The following is a 20,019-nucleotide window of genomic DNA, read 5'->3' as shown; positions in this document are numbered from 1 at the left end:
ACTAAATAAGAAATAATTTAAATGAGACTTGGAAGCATTTACCCCCAGATTCTGCTGCCAAAGGTTGATTTTTAAGAATATGGTGATCTAAATATGTAGCAGTCCTTTGCTTGTTAATTATGGTTTTGCAGAAGTTGAAAACTTGTTCTACAGTGAACTTGAATCAGATCTAAATGGTAAGTAGTAAAGAAAGTGGTGAGCACTGAAATGTCAAATAAGTTTTTGAAACCTATCATAAATAAAATAAAATTGCAGACGTATGAAAAGTCCATTTTTGAAAAAAACAAATGCACACTATGTTCATTGACAGGATGATTGGTGGGATTTAGAATAGGAACCACAGAGAACTTTTAGACTTGAAATATGTGAGAGAATCAGTAAGTTCACTGGAAAACTATAAACCAGTGATGGCGAACCTTTTAGAGATTGAGTGCCCAAACTGCAACCCAAAACCCACTTATGTATCATCGAGTGCCGGGTGGGTGTGGCCCATTGGGTGGTGTGGCCCACTGGGTGGGCGTGGCTGCAGTGGTAATGGCAGACTGGGTGGGACTAAAAAGTTCAATCAATCAATTCCAACTTTGCAAGATCTTTTTTTCCCCGTGAGAAGTTGAAATTGACTGATTGAACCTTTTTATTTTTTTTGCACATGGCGGCAGAGGCCTAAAGTGAAAAGGTTTTATAAACCCAGCTGAAGGCCTAGGACTGGGGCAATGGCGTACATGCCCAAAGATAGGGCTCTGAGTGCCATAGGTTCACCACCACTGCTATAAACCATCTGAAAATAAAGAGCTCTATAAGTGAGTATATTCTACATTAATGAGGATACTGCTAGATGTTCTGTATTAAAGTGCTGAGAATTGACAGTTTATATGAAAGAGGTGGCTTTTTTCATTATTTATTTTTCCTAAATTGCACAATGCTACTACATGCACTTCTGTTGCAATGGATATGCAGATTTATGAAGATTACAGCCCCTAATCAATCCAAAATCAATCAGTTGGAACAGCCTCCCACCTGAGATTTGTGGGATCTTTACCCTTAGCCTTCTGGAGGGCTGTGAAGATTTGGCTGTCAAGCACAGGAAATCAGGAGGCAAGGCAGTTCCAATGAATATGGGCTTATTGCATGCCAACACTCTACAGGAATCTGAACTACTATCAGTCAAAGCAAACTGGCGGTAGATAAGAGTCAACAGAATTCAAGGAGGCTGGATTTAGATCTCTTCTGGACATGAAGGGACTCAAGACTAATGACACATTTGACCCCTCCCTCAGGCTCATGCTGGTCATTTCCCTTATCAGCTCTTTCTCCAAGTATTGGACTAGGATGGGGATTGAACTGCAAGGATGTTTGATCTAACAACTGGGGGAGGGAAGTGTCATGGAATATGCACCTGCAGGAGGGGGAGAGTTTGGCAACACAGAGTTTTCCCAGAGGAAGGCCCAGGTTAAGAGACTGTCCTGGGCTGGAAGTGGGGAAGATAAAGAAGTTTGGTTAGCCACACCCTAAAATTTCTCAGAATATATCTATTAAGGTAGACAGTTATAGGTTTAGTCTGGTAAGATTTTGTCCATTAGGTGCAAGCAAATAAAGTGTCAATATTGAATTGCTAAGATGCTTGTTAACCTTTGTCACTACTCAACTTGCCATAGAGACAGAGGGGAGGGGAAGCTTGGGAGAAATGGGATTTTAAGAAGCCATCTAGGGACCATGAGACCCAAGGTCACAAAAGCAGGTGTCTGACAGAGAAGGTTATGGACCATTCTCATAACAACCCCCCCAAAAATGTGTTTGGGCAACATGAACACTTGGTGGGTGGGGGTTATGGAAAGCTATAGTTAACTAGCCAGATTTTCGTGTGGGAAACTTAGAGTTGATTTTGCTTCTTCAGTACCGAGATGTATATTCAATAAAGTTTATCTTTTATGGTACCTCAAAGCCGTCGAGCTTCCTCAATGTTAGTCAAATGGTTGACATTAAGGATTGAACTCGATTGGATTTCACTGGGTAATCTCTGGGCCTGACAGGAAGTGTACTTTTGTTTCTAACTAAGTTTTTTTATGGATTGCTGCAAGTCCCCTAAAGCTATCATATGAATAGGCAGCCATATAAATTCTGTAAATAAATAAATAGGTAAAAGATAATTTGCCACTGGTATCTAGGGACTTCAGTAGTAGTAGATCTTTTGCCCGTTACACCTATTTACAAGCATCAGCTTTTTTTCCCCCTCCCATTTTAAAAACTCCTTTGAGAAATATTAGCCAATATTTTGTGCCTGTTTTTTGTTCTAGTTTCAGGAAGGACAATTCCAATAATTCCAGATGAATTCCACTACAGATCCTACTGGAAGAATTTTTTTGTTTTGTTTTGCTTTGTTTTGCTGATAGTTCTATGATGGGGAAGTAAATATTTCTCTTTTCTTCAAAACAGCTCACTTTTAAAAATACAAAAGGCTGGGGTTCTTGGGTAGTTATCCCCCTCCTTCCCTTTTCACCTAGTGAGTTTACATGGTCATTCCCAGGAAGGGTTGTGGTGCAGGTCTTCTAAATTCCATGCCTTTCCGTGTCACCTTCTGAGAAGAAGATAAGATAAAGAGCTCAAAATAAACTTACCAGTAATTTTCCCATTGGCTTCTAATGGAGGTTGCCAGCTGACAATTACAGCTCGAGGCTTGCCCTCACGGGTAATGACTGTCAAATCCTTGGGAGCAGAGGTCGGGGCTTAGAAAAAAATAGAAGTTCAGAAGAGGGAGGAAAAAACACACAGAGAAGAGAACACATTAAAACAATAATGATACAAGCTACCATGAAGTTTTGTACAAATTAGACATTCTTACCGTTACTGCTAATAAAGAAATTCTTAACTGAGGACAGTGCAGAAGCTGTTAAGATGTTGTCAACTTTGGAAGCTTATGTTCTAGCCTACAGGTAGTTCTTGATTTATGAACACATTTGGGACTGGTACTTCTTCACTAAGCAATGTGTTTGTTCAGTGAGGTGCACCCAATTTTATGACCCATTTTACGGTGATGGTTAAGCGAATCATGCAGTCATTAACTGAATCCAGCTTTCCCCATTGATTCATTGGAGGTCCTTGGGGAAGATCACAAAGGGTGATCACATGACCCCAGGATGCTGTTACCATTGTAAATATATGCCAGTTGCCAAGTGCCCATCTTTGATCCTATGACTATAGGGACATTGTAATGGACGTACATGTGAGGACTGATTGTAAATCACTTTTTTCAGCAGTGTTGTAACTTTGAATGGTAATTAAATGAATGGTTGTAATTCAAGGACTACCTTGTATACAAACCCAAGGATCTCTGTGCTTGATTACTTACAGACAAGATGTGCTGAGCAGGATGTGGGATACACCTATATGTGATCTATCATTAGTTCCTTTTCTTTAATCTCTATTATTATACAAGATTCTCAAAGTTGGCTTGAAACTTATATCTAAAGAATGCTTATCAAAGATTTCTCAGTGGACTTAAAGGATGGATTGACTGTGGTATCCCAGAGTTCAGTCTTATGCCCTGGACACATCTGTATTTTTAATGACTAGGATGAAGAGCTAGAGAAAATACTAATCAGATCTGAAGATGAAACTGAATGAGATAGCTAATAGCTTAGAAATCACTAACAAACTTTTTTCTCTTCAGCTTAGAAAAATAAGCCAACAATAACACAATGAATTTTAATCAAGCAAAGTGTACAATTCATCACATCAGAAAGAAATAACTGAGGGATAAAAGTACCTGTGAGTGGTACTTGAGAGAAAGATTTTGGAACAGTAGTTTATTGCAAAAAGGTATGTGCAGCAGCGTTAGGGTTGATTGATCAAACTAAAGTGCCCAGATCACAAAAATACTTCCTTGTAATTCTTCACTGCTCAATCCCACCTTGAATATTGTGTTGAAGATCTGGACAACACCTTTAAGAAAGATTCTGACAGGTAGAGCCAGTAACAAAATAAAGCAATGAGGATGACCAGGGGATGAGAAATTAGATCCCCCAAAGAGGATTTGAAGGCATTGGAAATGTCTGCTTTTAAAATAAGACAGCTGGGGAAGCAACTGATAGCACTCTTCAAATACTTACAAAGGTATGAGGCAAAGGCAAATCAAGACTTCTTTCTCATCTCAGAATACAGGACACAGAATAATGGATGGAGATTGCAGAAAAGCAGATTCAGACTGAATGCCAGAAAAATAGTAGGAGCTGTTTTGCAGTGGAATTCAAAATGCTCTTCTTAACTGCAGCATGACAACCCTTTCCCGGGGATGCTTTAATTTAGACTACGAAACTGTAACCCTATAGGTCAGGGGTGTCAAACTTGCAATGTCACATGATGTGTCACAACATATTGTGACTTTTTTTCCATTGCCGGCAATGGGGTGGGTGTAGTTTCGCCATGACACATCCGGCCAGCGGGCCGGCAGTCTGACACCTCTGCTATAGGTCATTGTTTCATATGTACTTCTTTACCTAAACAGAAATTCCAAATCAACTCCCACGTTATCAAAGTTGGCCACAATCATGTGATTCCCCATTAACTTTCCCTGCAACCTTCCCAGGATTCTCCCTTGTGGGAAGGTGTCACTGAATATTGTAAATGAGGATCACATGACTGCGGCAGCAAGAAAGTGGTGTTGAACAACAGCAGCACGGTCGGGCTGAAACAGCAAGAACATTCTGAAATTTCATTCTCATGGAGGCAATGGGTCCAGTATTCTGTAAGTTAGCCAGTTTGAGATACTTTGGTTGAAAACGTTTTGCTCTATGATGCACTGTTTCATCCAATTAAATGTTGCAGACATGAGAGCTTTCATAGTATGTAGAGTTTTGAAGGGGACTCGTGGACCTAATGGCTCTGCCTTTGTCTATGACAGACAGTTATGTTCCTTTGTTCTAATCTCCTTTGACCATTCCCAGGCTCCTTCCCTTAAGTGATCTTAATTATTTTTAGTTAGATGTCATCAAACAGTGTAACTCCTGTGACTTTATGGATAAATGTCTCCATTGTGATCTGTACCCAGTGAGAATGTGGAACTATTTATTCATTTATGCATTTATTAGATTTCTATGGCCACCCACCTTATGTGGCACAACTGGGAGGCTCACAAGAATAATAAAATACTATAAATAATATTACCCAAGGACAGAATAACAGAGTTGGGAGGGATCTTGGAGGTCTTCTAGTCTAATTCCCTGCTCAAGCAGGACACCCTATACCATTTCAGACAAATGGCCGTCCAATCTCTTCTTAAAAACCTCCAGTGACAGAGCACCCACAACTTCTGAAGGCAATCTGTTCCGCTGGTTAATTGTATTCACTTTCAGGAAATTTCTCCTTAGTTCTAAGTTGCTCCTCTCCTTGATTAGTTTCCATCCATTGCTTCTTATCCTGCTTTCAGGTGTTTTGAAAAACAGTGTTTTTGTCTTTGTAGCAGCCTCTCAAATATCTATGCCAGGGGTCTTCAAACTTGGCCTTTTTATGACTTGTGGACTTCAATTCCCAGAATTCCTCAGCCAGCATGCCTGGCTGAGGAATTCTGGGAGTTGAAGTCCACAAGTCATAAAAGGGCCAAGTTTGAAGACCCCTGATCTATGCTATCATGTCACCCCAGTACTTCTTTTCTTTAGAGTAGACATTCCAGTAATCTCCTTAATTATGTCAAGACACCTTTATCATTATCTTTCCTTCCACTTTCTTTAACTTTACCAACTATTGTCATTTTTTTACCCTACCATCCAACATATTTTAAACCAGTTTACTTCCTAACATATACATTTGTTTTCCAGCACAATTTCATTCCATCCTATTTCAGCACCAACCCGTTTTGTGAACTTGTACTTTTTTCCTTGTATTCATTTTATGAGCACTTTTCTGTATTGTTTATAAATGATAGTTTTTTAAATAATTTTCTCTAAACTATGCATTCATGTTCATATTTCCACAGGAGGATTATATTACAAAAAAGGAGTAGCACAAAACTTTCAACATTTTATATACATATATATGAATTTTATTAACAGGGATGTGAATTTGATCAATTCATATATTTCAAAGGAAATGTTGCCTCCATCTGGATCTCATATTTCAACAACCTGGTCTTAAGGGGCTCTCTTGGTAAACAGAAAGATAAAGTTTGCATGTCGATAAAAGAAGCTGCTAGGTCAAAGCACCCTGAGGGCTAAACCTAAACTAATAATACACTTTAGTAGTGTTAAAATTTTCCTCCACATAGCCCTTTTTGTTCTGTTTGTGCAGTACACATCCACTTAATGTTAACAAATAGAGAAATCTCATCATTAGATAAACTCTGGATGCAATTAGACATGTCCACAGAGGATGAAAAAAGTCAAGAGGTGATCATGGTCACACTTTTGAAGTTCCATACATTTTAATATGTGGATATGGATATCAGCTTGTTGACCTCCTTGGAAAAAAACTACCTGCTATCATGTGACCACCATAATGGGAGTCTTCCCATACTCAATATTACTACTTTTACAGAACATTTTGTAACACAGTAAGCAGTCCTCCTAACTAAAAAAAAATCCAATTGAGGGGTTAATGTTTATAGCATTCCTTTGCAGATTAGAGGACATCAGGTTTCTAGGTTTTAGGGGGACAGATTTGGGACAAAAAAGTAGCCTTTTATTAGGTGAATTTACCAAGGAGAAATGAGGAATATAATCATGTCTACTAAATGTTCCATGAATGATAGATTCAAGAATCATTAAACATACATAGCTTTAGAGATAACAACATGATCACTGGTTTGGGCATAAGAATATGAATAAATTTGGGGTTACAGTTGAAGAATAGCCAATCACTATTATTTTTAAAATGATTTCATGCTTTCTTCTTCAAAATCACCGTGTTTACACACGTTTGAAATCTTTTTAAAGGTAAAGAAAGCATAATGTAATATGATATTTGGAAATGACTTAAATGACAGTGATTTGAAACACATACAGTACATGGTAAGATTAAACGTTGCCTGATAGTCTTCATATATTTAAATCCTTTGAGAACATTACATAAGAAAAAATGATAAATAAATACATAAAAATGTACTTTTAAAATGATTATTGTGCAATGCAATAATAAATAAATATAGACTAATATATAACACTGAAGAAAATTTGTTTTTACCAGTTTGAAAAAAGACCCTTAATTCTTCTTATAAATATTAGTATACTATGCTAACTACAACTTCATTACCAATTATTAATAAAATTGTAATTATTATTGCTATGAATTTCTACATGCTTTAAATCTTGCTAGACATCAACCATCACTTAGCAGTAGTAAAAACAACAAAAAACAAAAGGACCTTTATTTATTTTTGTCATCCAATATGGGAAGTATCTCTTGGACCAAAGTGTATCAAGTTCACCTCGAAATAAGTTGGAGCTATAAATGAATTGTCTGCTGCATTATAAACAAGATTCAATTAAAATAATTTATTTTAACACTATTTCTGAAATATTGCAATATGAGTGGATTATAAGGAAATGGTTTTTAATGTAATTAAACTAAGCATTAAATCAGAAAAAAACCTTATTAGAATTTTTCTAGAGACCTACCTGCTTCATATGTTGTAGCATGAGCTGTCATGCTCCATGTACTTGACCTCCGACCTTTGGTCACCATGACAGAGAACTCATACATGGTATTTGGCTTAAGACCAGACACTGTATGGCTCAAGGCTGTTGTATCTGCTGACTAGAAAGAAAAGAAAAAGGGTATCTTTAAAGCTTAGTCATATTGGATTCACTAAAGAGACTTTCTCTCACATTTTTCATTTTCCTTAAAACTTTCCATTCCCTGTGAGGTTCTTGATTTATTGTACTTGATCCAAATTCAAAAATGGTTTGTATCTGAAACCATTAGGCATCAGTATTAATCACTGTGGTCAACTTCTTCTTAACTGAGTTACTGCTTCTACAATTCTGTCATCTCCAGGGATAACACTCAAGGCTTTGTTATGAATGAACCAGTTGAATTCCTAGTGATTTTTTTTCCCCCTGATACTGGCAGCCTTAGAAGGCTTTCTGCTATGTCATAAAATTGTCATTATGAGTTATAATGGAGAAGGAAGTGTGCTGCAGCTGCCAAAAAGGCCAACACTGTGCTAGGCTGCATTAACAGAGGGATAGAATCAAGATCACGTGAAGTGTTAATACCACTTTACAATGCCTTGGTAAGGCTACACTTGGAATACTGCATCCAGTTTTGGTCGCCACGATGTAAAAAAGATGTTGAGACTCTAGAAAGAGTACAGAGAAGAGCAACAAAGATGATCAGGGGACTGGAGGCTAAACCATATAAGGAACGGTTGCTGGAACTGGGTATGTCTAGTTTAATGAAGAGAAGGATGAGGGGGACATGATAGCAGTGTTCCAATATCTCAGGGGCTGCCACAAAGAAGAGGGAGTCAAGCTATTTTCCAAGGCGCTTGAAGGCAGGACAAGAAGCAACAAGTGGAAACTAAGCAAGGAGAGAAGCAAGCTAGAACTAAGGAGAAACTTCCTGACAGTTAGAACAATTAACCAGTGGAACAACCTGCCTCCAGAAGCAGTGAATGCTCCAACACTGGAAGTTTTTATGAAGAGACTGGACAGCCATTTGTCCGAAATGGTATAGGGTTTCCTGCCTGAGCAGGGAGTTGGACTAGATGACCTCCAAGGTCCCTTCCAACTTTACTACTACTACTACTACTACTACTACTACTACTACTACTACTATAAAGGATTCCTTCCTTCCTTCTTCCTTCCTTCCTTCCTTCCTTCCTTCCTTCCTTCCTTCCTTCCTTCCTTCCTTCCTTCCTTCCTTCTCTTGATAAGGAACAAAGCCCTCTTCTGTTGGCTTCTATTCTCCATTCTTCTGTTTTGTGTTACTATAAGATATCAGGCTGACATCTCTCCTTAATCTGAATTGTCTTCAGGGTAGAGACTATCAAGGTAATATAGACAAGAGAAGGATATGGAAGTAAATAAAAGTCTCTTTTAAAATAAATGAGCAGTGCTCCATAACAGTAAAATACTTGTACTTCATCCCAGATTCTTCTTTTCCCATTTCCTTCCTGGAAGGACTGTAAGTGTGTCAAACTTGGGAGAGTAAATTAGATAAAAAATAAATTTGAGCAATGCAATAATGTGTAAAAAAATGTATTGCTGTTCTTTAAAGGAACAACAATTAAAGAAGGACAGGCAATTTTTTGACATCCTGTAAAATGTGATTTGGGTCCATGGCATTCACTTAATTGAAGGAATTTTAAAATATTTGATAGAATCCCTTTCCAACAAGATCATTTTGAGTAACCTTCATATACATTTAATTGCATAAATGAAAATAAATCATTATACTGGTGATTTTGGCCAAATAGGTTTATCTATTGTGTTGTTTTTTTTTTTGTGTGTGTGTGTGTCTATGCACATGCCCCTCAGCTCTGGTGGCTCTGTGGTTAGCCTTCCATTGGTTGACTTGGCCTTTCATCCTTCCAAGGTCGGTAAAACGAGGACCCAGATTGTTGGGGGCAATATGCTGACTCTGTAAACCACTTAAAGAGTGCTGTAAAGCACTATGAAGTGGTATATAAGTTGAAGTGCTATTGCTATTGTACACACAAGCATGACATTTCTACGAGTGTTTTTAAATTAATCGAAGTGGACAAAATTGCATTATTTTTTTTGATGACAGAACAGATGGATATTCAACATTTTCTCTTATTTTTCTTTTATTTAAATTCATATCAAAGAACAATTTGAATATGAGAAGTTTCATTTTAAAGTATGTCAACCAATGGTAGAATAAGAGAAAAGCACATAAAGTAAAGGAGCATCAGGGCTAGAATATAATATCATTAAGTTTTAAAAGCATACAGAACATACATGAGCATAGGACAGACTTGGGAACTAGTCATGTTTTATGGGATTTTTTTAATATTGATAAATGCCTTATGATTAGGGATTATCATAAGTAACATGATAACATAAAATTAAACTGAAATCTCAGATTTCTCTGAAAGAACATCACTTGTCCCCATGAATTTTCAGATAAATTTGAAAGCCATAACAGTCACAACCATTTTTATTATCTATCCTATTCAAAGAAATACTTCAACGATATCCATAGCTATATACCATTCGGATTCAGCCAAAAAAGGACTATTGACTCCATGTTCTGCTTGTAGACTCCTCATAGGTCATTAACCATTGTATGAAAAAGAATACTGGGATAAAGATGCCTTTGATGTGATATAACTTAGCTTTTCCTAAATTCAAATTTTCATAAGAAATCTACTATGGGCATGAATACTTAGAGAAAGCCAGTTTGATGTAGTGGTTAACACACCATTAGTCCAGGAGTCAACAATGACACAAAGATGACCCAAGCCCTCAAAAGTCAGCAGAAAGTTCCTGTTGAGGTATAATAATAATAATAATAATAATAATAATAATAATAACAACAACAACAACAACAACAACCTACAACAACAACCTACAACATAACACCCCAGACTTAACAATTGTCGATAAGAAAAACAAAAAACTCTGGATAGTGGACGTGGCAGTGCCTGGAGACAGCAGAATAGACGAGAAAGAATTGGAGAAGATAACAAAATATAAAGACCTACAAATAGAAATAGAAAGACTGTGGCAAAAGCAAACAAGGGTAGTACCAATAATAATAGGCTCCTTGAGTGCAATCCCAAAACAATTGAAGCACCACTTGAACACCATTGGCATTGACAAATTCGCTATTAGTCAATTGCAAAAGGCAGCCTTACTAGGAACTGCTTCCATCCTGCGCCGATATCTGTAATACCATCAAACATCCACATCTGCCTATCCCAGGTCCTGGGTAAGGACTCGATAAGTAGACAAAATGCCAAATCTGGTCTGAACATCTGGCTGACTGTGCGATGATCCAAAATAATAATAATAATAATAATAATAATAATAATAATAATAATAATAATAATAATAATAATAATAATAATAATAATAATAATAATAATAATAATAATAATAATAATAATAATAATACAAGGAAAAATAGTGAAAACTGAAGGAATCAAGATGCCCCACGAAAATAACATTAAGAGTCTGGATGAGGAAGAGTACTACAAATACTTGGGTATCCTTCAAGCTGACAACATCAAGCACACTGAAGTCAAGAAAAAGATTAGAGGTGAATACATCAAGAGAGTGAAGAAGATCTTAAAATCCAAACTCAATGGAGGAAATACCATAAAGGCAATCAACACCTGGGCAATCCCAGTCATTAGGTACACAGCTGGAATAGTGGACTGGACTCAGGCAGAACTAAAAGCAATGGATAGGCAGACCAGAAAAATAATGACAATGAATCATGCCCTTCATCCACGCAGTGACATTGATAGACTTTATCTACCAAGGCAAATAGGTGGGCGTGGAATGCTACAAGTACATCAGATGGTTGAAGAAGAAAAAATGGCTTTGGAAGAATATCTGAAGAACAATGATGAAGATGCACTGAAATTAGTATATCAGGAAGGCTTACTAACTACTGGAGAGACCAAAGTGGCCTACAAGAAAGACCAAATGAAGAACAGAATAGAGGCATGGGAAGACAAAGCACTACATGGCCAATACATGAAAAAAATAGCTGGGAAAGCAGATAATAATAAAACCTGGCAATGGCTAAGAGCAGGAAAATTGAAGAAAGAGACCGAGGGACTAATTCTGGCTGCACAAGACCAAGCCTTAAGGACAAATGCATACAAAGTCAAAATTGAGAAGACAGCAACAGACAGTAAGTGCCGCCTATGCAAAGAAGCTGAAGAAACAGTGGACCACTTGGTAAGCTGTTGCAAGAAGATTGCACAGACTGATTACAAGCAGCGGCATGACAAAGTAGCAACAATGGTGCATTGGAAGATCTGCAAAAAATATCATTTGCCTGTAAGCAAAAACTGGTGGGATCATAAAATAGAGAAAGTCATAGAAAATGATAAAATTAAACTGCTCTGGGACTTCAGAATTCAAACAGACAAGCACCTGCAACATAACACCCCAGACTTAACAATTGTCGATAAGAAAGACAAAAAAGTCTGGATAGTGGACGTGGCAGTGCCTGGAGACAGCAGAATAGAAGAGAAAGAACTGGAGAAGATAACAAAATACAAAGACCTACAAATAGAAATAGAAAGACTGTGGCAAAAGCAAGCAAGGGTAGTACCAATAGTCATAGGCTCCTTGGGTGCAATCCCAAAACAACTGGAGCACCACTTGAACACCATTGGCATTGACAAATTTTGCTATTAGTCAATTGCAAAAGGCGGCCTTATTAGGAACTGCTTCCATCCTGCGACGATACCTGTAATACCATCAAACATCCACATTTGCCTATCCCAGGTCCTGGGTAAGGACTCGATAGGTAGACAAAATGCCAAATCCAGTCTGAACATCTGGCTGACTGTGCGATGATTGATAATAATAATAATAATAATAATAATAATAATAATAATAATAGTAATAAAGTTGGAAGGGACCTTGGAGGTCATCTAGTTCAACCCCCTGCTCAGGCAGGAAACCGTATACCATTTCAGACAAATGGCTGCCCAGTCTCTTCTTAAAAACCTCCAGTGTTGCAGCATTCACCACTTCTGGAGGCAGGTTGTTCCACTCGTTAATTGTCCCGGCCTAGAAATGTGAAAACTGAATTCTAGTCTTCCCTTAGGCAGGAGAGAAAGCTGGATGAATTTGGGCTCACCTCACCTCACAGGGTTGCCAGGAAAATAGGAGACTGGATATTTAGGTATGCTTATCACCTTGAGTTGACCAAAAGACATTTAAAAAGATGGAATAAAAATGCCATAATCATCATCTTCATGAAATCTTACTCCTTTCCAAAATCTGCCTCCTCTTGACAATTTGGCAAAAAAAAAGATTTGCCTCTTCCTTCACGTTGGGTTTGTTGCATTTCTCAACATATAGTAAATGGAGAAATGACGGGTTATTTTTTTCTCCATGGAGAAATAACCATCAATCTGGCCACAACGGGAGAAATCTCAGAGAGAGGGTAGACTCTGGATCTAACTCATGAAATCATACAACCCCTGAGAGAAGTTGAAGACTGCAATTCTATCCTCAAGCCAACAAAGTTCTGCATTTTATGTTGGGCATGAAAAAATAAACTGTTAATTTGGGGAACAAAATGGCAATGAAAAGGAGACAGATGAGTTAATGAACAGCACTTCGACATTTTTGCATTCTTCCTAAAGATCTAACATGGGAACAATGGATCAACTATGAATTTCCATTCTCATCAATGTTCTTTATGTTTAGCCACTATACTTATAACTAATGGAAAAGTTCTACTTTTGTTTCTAATGTTTATTTACTGATGGAGCACTGTTGTTTCCAAAGCACCATTTCAGGGGGTCCCTAAGACATTCTGAGGTTATACTGAAGTAAATATAATTGACTTCAGTTCATAATTTCAATATAATCAGGTTGAACTGGAACAAATGATGAGACGGGGTCATTTTTTCTTCTGCAACGTACTTGCACTTACAAAATACTTGCAACTTGGTGGCAAGAATGTTTTTAAGTTAAATTCTAATTTTAAGTTTGTGACTGTTTTTATGCCAAGGGAAATCCCTATAATTTTTCTTTCAGAGATGATCTGGATAAGAAGAACGCTGATAGCAGAGTGGAGAAATTATGAAAGGTTATGTAAATATCAAACGCTCCAATAGTCACAGTTTATCAGGATTGGGCCTTTATTTCGGAAAGAGCGAGAGCTTCTTTGGTAAATTATACAGATTCCTTCAATCTGACTTTTGATGAACAGTCTTTTAAATATGCAAACTCTTTGCAAGAGAGATCTGACTCAGTAGTTTAATCTTTCTCTCTGTAGGTGTGCATATAAAATTCAGCTTAGTGACTTATTTGGGGGATTTGCACCACATGCTCAACCAAGACTACCAAATTCATTCACACTGCTTACTGCATACTGCACTTAGCTGGCTTTTACCCTGGGATTTATTTTATTTTTTTATGGCAGGTGTGTGGATAGTAGGGAAGCTTAGCATGTTGTGTGAATTAAGACCATTGGGTCAGTTCAATGTAACCACATGAAACCAGAAAATGGATGAATTGAGAAATCCAATTCAGCATACTGGCTGAACTTTGTGGTATAGAATGCAGCAGAAAAAAGACAGCAAATGGTGAAAACTTTAAGCAAGATGCATAATGGGGAATCAGAGACAATCCTTCCTAAAAATAGGGATGTGCCTGCACTGTGGATAGACTGAAATATAAGACATTCGGCCTCATATTTTAGCACATACCATATTAATGTCAGCCAAATGCTTTCGTAAGACACCTACAAAAATGGCCCTTCTTGGTGTTGGCCCCTTCAATAGAATATCATTCCCCCCCAAGGTACTGTTTGCCTCCATCCTCTTGCTCTTCTAAAATGCCCTAAAAATGTGATTTTGTCACCAGGCCCGAGGACCACATATGGAGATGAAGCTGATCAAGTGGCTGATTTGAAGGTGCTGTTCCTGAAATAGGGGGCAGTGTGTGTGTATCAATTTATTTTATTATATGGTAGATTTTTAAAAAATGTTATAAGCTCTTCAGAATCACCTGTGTGTGAGTTGGGTGGCTATATAAAATTAATTAATTAATTAATTAAATAATTAGTAAATAAATAAATAAATTAAATAATTCTTTTCTTAGTATCCTTCTAAAATTTTCAGAATTTTTCAGGAAGACAACTGCCCACAGGTAAACCTTGCTTCAGTTAATATCACAAAATCACAAACTGTCACCATTTTGATGGAGAAGAGCAAGTGAAAAACCCCTTTTTCCTTTACAGGTAAGCAAGAATAATAATTTTCCTCAACCATGTTTATAGCAATAGTACTTAGACTTATATACCACTCCATAGTGTTTTACAGCCCTCTCTAAGCGGCTTACAGAATTAGCATATTGCCCACCAACAATCTGGCTCCTCATTTTACCAACCTCAGATGGATGGAAGGCTGAGTCAATCTTGAGTTTGTCAGGATTGAACTCCTCGCAGCGGGCAGAGTTAACCTGCAATACTGCATTCTAACCACTGGACCACCATGGTCTCTATTTATGCACAGATGAAGATGCTATTGAGGAAATGAAAATACAGACTTCTAGGTATTGATTTGTTTTAGGTGGATGTTTTTTCCTTCTAATTTTAGGTTTTCATTTTATTTTGAACTAAATTTTGTTTTCTTATGAACCACTGGCAGACTGTATATAAAATGCTGTAGTAATGAATAATACCAGTCATCTGTGCTCAGGCACATTTCTTACTCTTGGCATTAGCTGGAAAGGAAAATTGCCCCAAATAAACATAGTATGCAAGGCCAGCTGCATTTTTGGTTTCTACTTTCTCTTTCCGATAATAGAATTATGACTCTATAAGGCTGCAATGTGCTCCTCAATCCTTTGGCTTGCAATATAGTTGGTTTTACTGCCCAAAACTATACAGGAGCTGAAATTATTTATATATTACATTTTTTGTACACATATATTTTTTTGGTCTTATTCTAAAGCAATAAAATAAAGTAAGCATAAATTTCTGTCTACATTTTTTCTGAATTTGCAATTCAGTTTACAGCACCCTGAATAAATGAAGCTATGAAAAAAAATGTTTAAGCTAGGAAAGGCAGAAAAATGTGTATATCATGGAAAATACAGACAAAAATATCTTATACTTGTGGCTTTCCTATTTTCAAATGATTTTACAATTACACACTAATTTGAAAAAAGGATGGATAAGAAAATATGAGCAAAATTTATTTTGACAGATTTATCCATCCCAACAATTGCAAATTGTTAGCAGTGTTTCAAAACTGTCAGAAAAGAATATCTGAAGTTCAGGGTTGAACTGTAAGGTCATTGGTGCTCTCTGAGTTTGGTGGTTTTCTTGCAGACATTTCATTAACAAATTAGATAATGAAACTAATCTAGTACTGATGAAGTTATCTAGTTTGATAATGAAACATTATGCAAGAAAATTATGGAAGAAAACCACCAAGCTCAGAGAGCAGCAAGGACCACACAGTGCTTCAATATTTTTTATTGTTTACATCTTGATCATTCAAGACACTTATTGGTTTCCTATCTAAACTATTGATGACTCTGACAATGGTCTAGACTAGCCATGCTGACTCAGGAATTCTGGGAGTTGAAGTCCACAAGTCATAAAAGAGCCAAACTTGCCTACCCCTGATCTAGATTACAGTATTCTCTGCTTCTGGAATTGTGGAATATATGATGAACTGTCCATCTCAAACAAATACAGATAAAGGTTGAGGAAATTATGACTTCCAAGGTCTCACCTTGTATTTAGCATTTGTAGAATAGCTGGTTCTCCATCGCACTGTGTAAAACCGAACTTCCGTGGTCTTCTGATTCTTGGGAACGGAGTTGTCTGCCCAACTGACCCTCACAGCATCATGGGTTAATGCAACAGCCTGGACACCTACTGGTGGGAGCATGGGGGTGGAGATATCTGGGACTGAGGTAGGGAAATCATCAAGCAAAGGATAAAAATCAACTTCTAATGGGTCAATGGGATCTGGGTCAAAAAGCCACCAAAAATGACCATATCAAAATTAAAAACAAAGATGTGGAATAGTCAAATAAATTGACAAAACAACCGCCAGTGAGATGCACATTACAATGTGTTAAATGTATGAGAATAAGAATGATGGGAGGAGAACATGAGAAGAATAGAAAAAAACAGCCATTAATTGAACAATCAGTGAGAAAAAATTGTCACACTATGGTGAACAAATTCACTGGGATAAAAAGCACACTTAAATTCATACTGAATACACAGTTTTCTTCCCTCCTGCCATTCTGTTGAATTTGCAACATTTACCTTGCCTCAAAAGCATGTGCACATATTTACCATAAAATCTAAAACTTATACATAAGTTTCAAAGTCCTTGCAACATTTGGAAGGCATGGCATAGACTTGAAAGCCTTATAAACACAATATATTCCATTATGAGAAATTGGATGTGATAATTCAACTGATTGTATGTGGAAGCAGGCTACACTCCAGATGGTTGTATTATAGATATAAATACAATTTATTTATATAGATATATAAATTTAATAAATAAATAGATATTTTTAAAGAAAATTATGTCGCTTGATATAGCATGCCACACAATAAAAGGAAATATAATTGTGGGTGGAAGGAAGGAAGGAAGGAAGGAAGGAAGGAAGGAAGGAAGGGAGGGGGAAGGAGAAGATATGTGGGAAGAGTTTTAAAAATGGCACAGTAATACTAAACAATAGGGGATGTTGAGGCAGAATCAAAGTGATGTGAATATTTGGGGAAAATGCAAGAAAATTAAAATGAAAAACTTTGGTCAAGTGCATTTATGGGATGAATAAGGGGGAAAGGATGAAAAGAGTGGTATGCAAGCTCCATCCCTTTCATATGTGCATCACAATGTTACAGGGACATACAAAAGGATGGAGAGCTTTCAGTGCAACTGTGTGATGCTGCTTTCATCACTTTGATAAAAGGGATGATACCTGTGGATTCTTCTGGTCCAGTGGACAAGTTTGGTCCTTTATGGACCATGCAAATTATAGAATGAGTACTTTGGTGCTGCTGTGGTTGGAATAAAGATCCATTTTCCCTGATTTGATGCTGCTAAAATGATTTATGTTTGATGATGCTTAGTTGCTTTGTTCAAAATCTTGTAGACCAAGTGCTTGAGGGATAAACAACCCAACTCTTTCTATGTATCAGTCAATTTTTGTTTTTGCCTTGGTGGCTTGATAAATTCAGTTGGCCTTATAAAGTCAGGATTGAAAATGTTTCAATCAGTAGATATTACGCAGGGAGAGGGGAGAGAAAAAAAGAGATGTATTCCTTCTACTTAGGTGGGTCTTCATCAGAACTGCAATGTTTTTGATTTCTGATTTGTTTAAATCAGAGGCCTTTTCCATTTCTGTATGTAACAATACATACTGTATTATTCAAGCCATATCTAATGATTCAAAATTATTATGTGAAACATTTTGCACCTATTCTGAATTCAGACAGATATGAACAGTGCAGTTATCAAGAAAGATTTAAAGTCCTTCCCCACCTTAAATTCCCATTTTGGTTATATGATAGCCAGAAGCAATGCTGACCACCAGCTCTATACAACTCCCCCAGCTTCAGTGTTGTGTCTTTTACAGCCAGCCAAGATCTGCCACTGACCGTTTTTGCTACGGTTGTTACGCAAATCACTGCAGTTAATTGAATCAACAGCCATTAAATGAATCCAGCTTCCTCCATTAAAATTTTGTTTATTGAAAGTCTTCCGGAAGGTTGCAAATGGCAACCAATGACCCTGGATGGATACTGCAACCATCATAAATACTGTCATGACCCAACAGATCCCAGTTTTGAGGAGGAGGAATTAGGGTTAGTGTCAACGCTGCAAATATTGTATATTCTTGCTTTTGACAATATATAGAATTGTCTGGTAATTATGGGGTTAATACAGAGCAGAAGGGGGGTTGAGGGTAAAGCCTGGGGAAAAAAAGAGGAAGAAAACATTTGACCTTCACACTAATTGGATGATGTGAGATATGACAGCTAATTTAGGGAAGGAACATACTGATAATTTAACTGCTCAGAGGAAGAGAACTTAGATCCTAGCATCCCTCCGTTGTGCCTGTGCTGACATTTTGTAACAATAAAAGACTTTTAGGAAAATAATGCATGGAAGTTCTTTGAAATGTTTCATTAGCCGGAACCATAACAGTTAGGGCCATCCAATGGGGATGGCATATCTCCCCTGGAATGTTTGGAGAATCCAGGGGCTGAGGAGGATGCTGTTCCAGGCCCCTCTGGCATTGGGGGAGGTGGTCGATCAGATGGGTAGCTGCCTGCCCTCATAAACACAGGGGAGGATCGGCTGCAAACAGGCAGTGGGGATGAGAAGTAGCACATTCCCTCTGATGAGGAATAGCTACCTCACCCATTCGATCCAAGGGCAAGGAGAGTGGAGCGGAGGCAAGCTCAAAGGAGGCCTGCAAGGCTGCCTCAAAGGAGGCCACCCCACCCCTCCTCACAAGGAACATCTGGCTTGAGCTGATTTAATCAGAGGCTGGGGGAAGGTGTCTTCATGAGGAACAATTGTTTTACTTTGGCACGCACTTCCCCGGCCTTGGAAAAACTCTGCTTTGGACTGTGTTTCTAGCTTATGGACACCAAACCTTGCTTGTGGACTCCTGATCTTGTCTTGTGGACCTTGAACTTTGTTTATGATTTACGGACCTTGCCCTGTGGACTTGCATTTTGTTTCTGGATTACAGACTTCCTCCTTGCTTTGTGAATTGGCTCTGGTGATTATTAGCTTTAGTTTGTGGATCTGTGTTACACTGACTGTGGGTGGCTGCCTTCAGGAAAGTTTAGTGTGGAGCTTTACTGGCCATTGTAAGACCATTTGTCATGGGACAGCACAGCAATAAAGGACTTTGTTGCAACTTGCATCTGTTTAGACAACCTGGGTCATAACAAATACATGCCAGTAGCCAAGCTCCAGAATCATGGTCACATGAGCACTGGGTTGCTGTGACAGTCATAAGTGTAAGACTTCGTTGTAATTTTTTTCAGCATCATCATACTGTGGCTTTGAACAGTTGCTAAACAAACTGTTTTGAGTCGGCGACTACCTGTTTCTCTGAGTTTCTTCATAAGCTATTTCTAAAGCAGTGATTTTCAATCTTTTTAATGCCGTGACCCCCCAACTGGTCGTAAGTCGAGGACTACTCAACCAGTCGTAAGTTGAGGATTACTCAACTGGTGCAGCACCAGTTTGCAGAATGGGACTTTTGGCGGGCTCAGCAGGGCAGAGACAGCCTGGACAATTCCTATTGGCTTTTGAAAGCCAATAGAATTACTCTATTCAAGACAGTCTATTCTATTGGCTTTCAAAAGCCA

The 20,019-nt window shown here is 37.8% G+C and overlaps 1 protein-coding gene across 1 annotated transcript in view; it reads right to left on the bottom strand.

Annotated features, from left to right (window-relative positions):
• Window positions 1-20,019, bottom strand: part of DCC (DCC netrin 1 receptor) — a 450,546-nt gene that overhangs the window by 119,632 nt on the left and 310,895 nt on the right. Inside the window, exons 13-15 of the mRNA XM_039322125.1 lie at window positions 16,397-16,635; window positions 7,605-7,743; window positions 2,616-2,723 (exon numbers count right to left, since the gene is read on the bottom strand). Coding sequence (XP_039178059.1) covers window positions 2,616-2,723; window positions 7,605-7,743; window positions 16,397-16,635 — 486 coding nt within the window. The remainder of the gene's footprint in view (window positions 1-2,615; window positions 2,724-7,604; window positions 7,744-16,396; window positions 16,636-20,019) is intronic.

The sequence above is a fragment of the Crotalus tigris genome, unplaced genomic scaffold (genome assembly GCF_016545835.1).
Source record: "Crotalus tigris isolate CLP2741 ecotype Arizona unplaced genomic scaffold, ASM1654583v1 scf7180000023830.6690815, whole genome shotgun sequence".
NCBI lineage: Eukaryota > Metazoa > Chordata > Lepidosauria > Squamata > Viperidae > Crotalus > Crotalus tigris.
Note: the sequence above shows the minus strand (reverse complement) of the source record. Positions and strands in the feature narration are given on the sequence as shown.